The sequence below is a fragment of the Aethalodelphis obliquidens genome, unplaced genomic scaffold (assembly GCF_003676395.1).
Source record: "Aethalodelphis obliquidens isolate GAN/ISIS:26980383/991018 unplaced genomic scaffold, ASM367639v1 scaffold11, whole genome shotgun sequence".
Taxonomy (NCBI): domain Eukaryota; kingdom Metazoa; phylum Chordata; class Mammalia; order Artiodactyla; family Delphinidae; genus Aethalodelphis; species Aethalodelphis obliquidens.
This window is the reverse complement of record NW_020837955.1, coordinates 12,858,977-12,866,930: the sequence shown is the minus strand read 5'-3', so window position 1 is coordinate 12,866,930 and position 7,954 is coordinate 12,858,977. Positions and strand designations below refer to the sequence as shown.

The 7,954-nt window shown below is 39.3% G+C and overlaps 1 protein-coding gene across 4 annotated transcripts in view; it reads right to left on the bottom strand.

Annotated features, from left to right (window-relative positions):
* Positions 1 to 382: 382 nt before the first annotated feature.
* The window catches only part of LGI1 (leucine rich glioma inactivated 1), a 33,222-nt gene continuing 25,650 nt past the window's right edge, over positions 383 to 7,954 (bottom strand). For 2 of the 4 annotated variants that reach the window (XM_027113102.1, XM_027113104.1), the window contains 4 exons: positions 6,919 to 6,990; positions 4,188 to 4,357; positions 3,752 to 3,916; positions 383 to 1,590 (listed from right to left, as the gene is read on the bottom strand). In XM_027113102.1, coding sequence (XP_026968903.1) covers positions 755 to 1,590; positions 3,752 to 3,916; positions 4,188 to 4,357; positions 6,919 to 6,990 — 1,243 coding nt within the window. In that variant the 3' untranslated portion in view covers positions 383 to 754. The remainder of the gene's footprint in view (positions 1,591 to 3,751; positions 3,917 to 4,187; positions 4,358 to 6,918; positions 6,991 to 7,954) is intronic. The other 2 variants (XM_027113105.1, XM_027113103.1) reach the window with 2 other exon arrangements.

The window sequence follows — 7,954 nt, the reverse complement described above, 5'->3', positions numbered from 1 at the left end:
CGGAATAGGCCTTTAAAAATCCAAAATCTTGACTTTGGCTTCTTCTCTAAGTTGTCTGAATGATGTTTTTAGCTGGAGCTATCAGATAGAAAAGGATGGGTCTAACTGTCAAATTAGCCTTCTTGTAATAGGCAACTTTCACTACCCTTCTTTCCATTTGTCACCATTTCACCTCAGAATGTTCCCCAAAGCCATGCCCTTTAGAAACACCTTTGAATGTTCAAACTCAACTGATGGTCCTATTAATAAATGATGAGTAATCAGTATCAGTGTTTATCTTCACTCATTATGCACACCATAAATTCTTGATCCAAATATAACCCTATTGTATAAAATTCCTTCCTCAACATACCATCACCAAGAATAAAATAACTCCTGTAAATAATCACCTTTGGGATATGAAAGAAAATGTAAACATTTTATTTGGCAGTTGTTTCTGAACACATGAATAAATAAATGGAAAAGTACATATTCGTATTTCTTTTTGGAGTAACAGATACCATTAAACGCTTATTTACACATCTTCACTGCAAAGAACAGTTACACAATTCAATTTTGTCTTATAAAAGGTAACTTCCCACACCACTGGACTGGACAGGAAAGGGTGGAGATTACGGGTAGTGCTTGGTTCTAGCAGCCTCAGTGTTTGAAAGGCATTCATTTGCAAGTGTGATAAGAAGAGTCATCATGCATTGAGTTCATCCGGATCATGTACTGCAGAAAGTTTCTGATGGCAGCCACAGGATTTCGTGTGTCATGCGCTTAAGTCAACTATGACATGTTTGTAAATCTGTGTGTTTCCCTTAAAACTGGAAGCAAAGAGAAAATTACGCTTATTAATGGACACATGCGTGAATGATCTTGGTGCCTGAACATTCAATTCCTGAAATTTTACAAATTTGGCTTTCTCTGCATCCCAGTTATACACTTGAGTAAAGGAATAATCACTTCCAAGAATTGCGTATTGATAGTTATTTATCTGAAGAGGCTGGAACACCATGGATCCTCGCGATGGCATCCTCTGAATATCCTGAAATGAGGAGCCTCCCCATTTCATTACTTTGGAATCACCAATGAATCTTGTCAAGCAAATGTACACGTCACCTTTCACTGAGAAGTGCTTAACGGCATATACATCTTCCATGTTAGGGATGTCAGTTTGGTTAGTAAATAATTGTATTGCTTTGTTCCACTGATAAATTACAGGACGCTGGGAACTACTGGACAGGATTAAATGAGGCGTTCTGAGTGTCTGAGGTGTTCTGGCTATTTCTAGATATTCCACATCAGTATCCCTGTACCACGCATGTAAAGATTGATGGGAGTAGAATCCATTTCCGTTCCATTTATAAATGGTAGTAAAACCAGCTTTTGAACTGTCAGCAACAACAAAGTACCAGTTGTTTTCAATCTTGAATGTTTCAATGTCATTGGGTTTTCGGATTTTGAGAATTTCAATATCCTGGATTTTTATGAATTTATTTGCAAAACTGTCTCTCTTATAGATGTGAGAGCCGCCGAACAGCTGGGCCACAATAACATAGAGCTGAGTTTCAATGACTATAGGCTTGCACACTACAGTGGACGTGCCTGGAAAAGACAAATGAGAGATTAGGAGGATGGCCATCCTTTTTTGGAGCCTGTTAAGATGCACGCCGAAGCCATGCAACTGCCACCAAAATCATTTCCTTGGTTGATTAGGCAAAAGGCCAATTTCCTAATCAGGTCCAATGGCAGTGGGATCCCGAAGTTCTGTGCCTTTGTACCTCATGGAGCCTTGTTATCAATAACTGAGTTGTCATGTCACATCCAACGTGTACTAGATGTTCAGGATACATAGCTACAGCCTGAGTTTTCTCCTCTCACTTTTTTTTTTTTTTTGGCCAAGCCATGTGTGGATCTCAGTTCCCCAACCAGGGAATGAACCCGTGGCCACAGCAGTGACAGCACCAAGTCCTAACCACTGGACCGCCAGGGAACTCCCTCTCCTCTCGCTTCTTACAGAAAGAAAGCATTTGTTTCCCAGACATATCATGAGTTGGAAACTGCCATTTATTGAGCACCAACTATGTGCTTTGCCAAATCATCTCATTAAATTTCCCAACAATCTTAAGAGATAAATATTATCACCCTCCCTTTTGCAGATGAGCAGACAGAAGCTCAGAGAGGTTCGGTGCTGCTAGGAGAAGGCAGAGTTGGGATTCAAACCCAAGGCTACCAGCGTCTCTACGCTTTTAACCCAACCTGGGGTGGGCAGTTAGCTGTACAAGGGCTTCCAGCTTGGCCAGCATTCCACAAGGTTCTAGAAAAACCTCACAAAGTTTTGAGCGGTAGTCTGGGCAGCCCACGGTTCTACCTGCAATTGGTTTGCTCTATGTATAAACTGCTTCTTGCTCTAGAATGTATAAACTCTTCTTGCTCTCTCCTGAGAAAGGAGAGAGATGCCACTTGTGAAGCTTTAGGTCACTGGTGGCAGAAAAGAAGGAAGAGAAATCCTTGAGAAAAGTGAAAGAGGGGTACAGTCATGGGCGAAGCTGATGAGATTTCTCCTTTGGGAAATCTCAGAAAACTACATGGGAGTCTGTCAGAAGCCTAGCTCAATATCCTTTGTTAAAGTTTAACATTTATCAGTAGATTCTGATCTCATCTCATAGAGGGAGCTTGGCTCTAGGAAATCCAAAGAGAGCTGGGCAAATCTGGTCCCAGGCTTTTTCTGACTGCAGCTCTAAGGGCTTTGAGGTAATAAGTTCCGGATCAACTCTTTCTATTAATTGGCTCCATCCATAGGCAAAATTATTCTAGTTGTGACCCTTTTCAAGGCTGTGTAATTCTGTGACCTTGGGAAAATCATTTCTCTGGGATTCAGTTTTCTCTTCTGTACAATGAGGGTTGGAACTAGATCAGAGATGGCCACTAGTTTTCAACCATATACCAATATTGATTGATTGATTGTGACTGCCTGGAGAACTGTGTTAAGAAGGATTCTGTCCTCTGCAAGAAAGAGCATCATGATAGATTAGCGATGTCTGTCTGGGGTGAGGGAGGGGATAATGACTGTATATATGACACATATTCATCATCCTAGACGAGATGATGCCATCTGAAAGTCTGCAAATATATGATTCATTTTTCATTTAAGTGCTCATCTAAAGATTCATTCAAAGCAATTGACAGACTGTACACATGTAAGAAGAACCTTACACAAAGGTAAGGTTTAGATTTCACAAAGCCCTGCTGCAATCCATTGGAAAACTGAGGGGAATTCAGGAGATTTCCCATGAACATTTTGCAGAAGTAATGCTTTTGCCGTAAAGTTTGAGACTCATTGATCTAAAATAACCTCCTTATTTTATAGTTAAAAAGAGGGGCCCAGTGAGGGTGAGTGGCTTGACCAGTTAGCTTGTGGCAGAACCTAGATTAGAACTCATAATTCTTAGTCCAGTACTTTTTCATTGAAGAAAAATAACCCACCTTTTATTGTATATTTACTAAGCTAGGTCCTATGCTAAGTTTCTTGAACATATGCTCTCATTGTTTTATAACAACACTGAAAGTTAGGTATTATTCCCATTTTACAAGTGAGGAAATTAAGCTTTAGGGAACAATCCCAGGCACTCAGTAAATGGTAGATTTGGGATTCAAATGATTCTCAACCTGCCCAAAGAATTCCCTGATATCATTCATCTTTTCCTGTTGCCCTTGGCCCAAGTGGCTTAACTTTCCACTCAAAATACGATCAGGCTTTTCGTACCTGTAATGTTGTCATAATTCCGGAAGGTCTTTTCTACATGGTCCCATTCAAGGAAAATGCACTTTCCAGTGAAAGGCTGAGCGATGACTACATACTCATCGTTCATGTAAGAAAAAGTGTCTATGGACAGTGATTGAAAAGGCAGGTCTTGAGACTTTGCAAACTCTGCAAAAATTGAAAATGATGATGAGTAGCTGTGCTGATGCCTCATTCCTTGGCTAGATCTCAAATGTCCACAAGAAATATATTTATTCTAGAGAAACAGTGAAATGACAATTTTACTTTGCTTTTAAACACGTGAATTTTAACGGTTCATAATATTTTTAAATTGCTCAGTTGGTTTTTAATATATATATTTAAAGAATCAGTTCCTGCATATGTAAAAAATTAGCCCTTATTTTAATTTTATGAGGTGGAGTCATTTGGAATACATTACCTGTAATGATGCAATCAAAATCCTTGGAGGAGAGACTATTGATTTTGCGCTTCTTGTACTCTGGAGGGCCTTCACAGTAGATGTCTTCAACAGTTGCGTTGGTGTGGCCTAGCCATTCCACCAGCCACTTCAGTTTACAGTCACAATTAAATGAATTACCTCTCAGGTCCCTGAAAGACAAACTTCAGCTGCTTTTGATATACGAGGGCCCTTCCTTCCCAGGCATGACTTTTACTTTAGCAATGAACATGTGCAGAATGACCTCACCTGGCTTTATATAATGTCTCATAATCTACCTTCAACCTGACTGACCATTCACTTTGGGCTCAGAGAATGACCACAGTGTGCCCTTGCAGGCCACCCCAGTCAATGGAACCTCATAACTTATTCCCTCTTGGATTCAAAGGTAGCTCAGTCTAGAGCTGTGCTCTCCATAGAAATACAATGTGAACCACATATGTAGTTAGAAGTTTTCTACAGACACATTAAAAAACTAAAAAGAAAGAAGTGAAATTATTTTCATAGCATATGTTATGTAACCCAATACATACAGAATTTTATCATTTTCACATATAGTCAATATTGAAATTACTAATGAGATATTTTACATTCTCTTTGTATACTAAGTCTTTGAAGTCTGATGTGTATTTTATACTTACAGTATATCTCAATTTGGAAAATAAAATTTCAGCAGAAATTCCTGATTTGTATTGAGAGTTAACAAAATTTACAGTTGAAAAAAACAGATTTATACACCCAGGTTGTTCCAAGCATACCTAAAAGTCTTCCAATGATTGAACAGAGAATCAGTTTTTAAATTTAAATTTAGTTTTTTATTCAATTTTTTTAATTATGTAAAATTTAAAATTCAGTTCCTCATTTACACTAGGAACACATTTCAAGTGTTTGGTGATCACATGTGTAGCTACCATATTGGGCAGCACAGGTCTAAAAGAAAGATGTAGTGATTGTTGTACCATATTTAATTACTTCGAGTGAACTATTTGCTTTTCTTCTTCCTCACAGGCATAATTAACCCTGATCCTATTCCATGGTCTACAAATTCAATTTTAATAGGAAATGACGTCGACACAGCTGAGCTAGTGCAGACATACAATAATAGCTCATGTCCATAATAAACTGCACAGCATAGATAGTTTAAATTTCCACATATGATCCCAGCTCGCCAAGTTCTCTGTTTATTTGCATTGCTTCTGTTCAAAAACTCTCTCTCTTCCCTAAAACCATTCTTGGTCACACAAAATTCCTAAGATAGGTACCACCTACTTTTCACACAGCATATGAATACTTTTTAAACGTTGAAGCATTTAAAAATGTGTTTTAGGGGGTAATTCAAGAAACCAAGAAATCTACTAAAAGGCAAGTCGGCATGGATCCTTGCACTTCTTAGATGATTCTTGGTTTGGGCCTATCAAGGTAGGCCCAAGAGGCCAAACCCATTATGGGATTCCTTGGAGAGACTGAGCCAATTTCAAGTGTTTTTTCTTTTGCTATTGTGGGGTATAGGCTGACACAAGGTTGGGCCAGAGGGTCCCCAAATACGCTGTATCCCCAAGGCTGCCGTGGGGAATCATCTAACTTCCAAGACATTCTCAGGACTCACCTCATATCTCAAGAATACTCTGACCCAGAATAATGAGTGTCAACTTTTCTGGGCTATTGTAAACCAGAGCGGATAACTGTGGTCTGTCCAAGACTATTTGGAAGTGTCCTGATTCTGACACTCTCTTGGAAATAAACCATCTTTCAGGAATTGGGGTAATAGGCATGGAGGAGGGGTGGGGGGAATACTACAAGGAACAAAGGAAGTTTTTCATAGCTTACTGATTTGAAGTTAAATCCTAGGTTTAGGAGAAAATTCTTGACTCAAATTTTTGTTATTGGAGAAAAGTTGTTTTGAATATATATTCTATAGCAAAGTACCTGAAAAATAAGAACTCCTTTGTTTTCATACATCTTTCGTTTGTTCCTGTTTTCTACCTTGTGACATTTAAATACCTTTCCAATGTTCTGGAAGGCACTTATTGAAGCTAAATTGCTTTTGAAAGGGTTAGGCATATATTACTTGCTTTCCTTACTACAAAATACACAAATTCTTTACAAAGATCTTTCACTCTGAGGCTTAAAAGTCAAAGTTTGAAAGCTCTTTTGTTTGAAAAAGGGTCAAAAATAATTAAGTTCATTCCCTTCCTGGGGCTTAAGCCAAATTCCTGGGGATTAAGCCTAGAGCTGTTGTTCAGTCTAATGAGAGAAAAGGCAAACTTTCTTCCCTTCCCCCACTTCCTGCTCCATTTCTCTCTTGACTGACCAACCCATGGGTGTAAACTTTCATCTTTATTCTGTCAGTTTCCCAGACTTCTTTATGTTTTTTCTTTGTAGCCCCATTTCCTGGACCTCATGAGAAAAAAAAAGGCATCTTGAAATCTCTATCTAGCCCTCCTCTTCCTAACCGCTCCAAGTCCCTTGTCATCAGTCCCTGCCATACAGGCACACACTTTGTCAAAGGCAAACTTGGGACTATATTTTCAGAATATAGTGGTAAATACCATAGGAGACTCAAACATTAGTCCAACTAAATTCAAATTTTAAGCCAATTTAAAAATTCTCATTTAATTTAAAGCCAATTAAAAAATTTAATAATCCACACCAGGCTTCTTTGTTAACGACTGCAAATTAATTAATTAATCAGTGATTTCTTAGGTCCTCTTACACATTTGTTAAAGAATCCAGGCCTTTGAAAATGTCTTTTGGGAGAGTCTGGAGGTTGTTGTTTGCAAGGCTCCTGGAAAAAAAAAAAAGAATGATGTAAACTGTAGTCATAAATGAAATAAATGCATTTTATGACCCCTTATGTATTATGGTATTAAACAAACAAGCAAACCCTCCAAAATACGAGTAACAGAATGATGCCTGGGCATCGGTCTTTCTACTTAGCACTGAGTATGAGCATCACACACTCAGGCATTCCATCTAAGGGATGCCTCCCCGCGTCCATGGTCTCCACGTGCTCTCTCTCCTCTCACTCAGGCTGCCCTTCTCCTCCCTCCCCCCACCGCCCCACTTGCTATAGAGAGCAGCTCAACCTCCAACTCTTAGTACCAACAGCTCTCAAATTTGGAGGCCTGTCTGATCTATCCCCCTTCCAGCACATTCTTTTTGTTTCCTCCTTTTTCTACATTTTTTCCCTTTTAGCTCCATTCATTCATTCCTCCTTAGAAAATAGCTTCCTTATAAATATCCATCTATTCACCCATCCATCCATCCATCCATTCATCCTCTTTAATCATCTCCTTTTCCCTTCTTCCAATTCTTGCCCTATTATCACAGGAATTGTTTTCTCCTTCTCTTTTTGTTCTTTCACTTACCGCTAAAATGATTCTGATGCTAATCAAGGGTAATAAGTAAGAAACAGTCCTGATAGTATCAAGGAAAGGGACATGTGTCCATACTGCAGAAATGTGCACATAACAAGGAACAGATGCTGTATGACAGGGAAGGGTACTAGGTACTGGTAATTTTCTATTTTTAACCAGCATTATACATGTACATGTTATATACTCTTCTTAGGAGTATTTTTAATTTTCACAATAAAAATTTAAAACTAAGGGCCTCCCTGGTGGCGCAGTGGTTGAGAGTCCGCCTGCTGATGCAGGGGACATGGGTTCGTGCCCCGGTCCGGGAAGATCCCACATGCCGCGGAGCGGCTGGGCCCGTGAGCCATGGCTGCTGAGCCTGCGCGTCCAGAG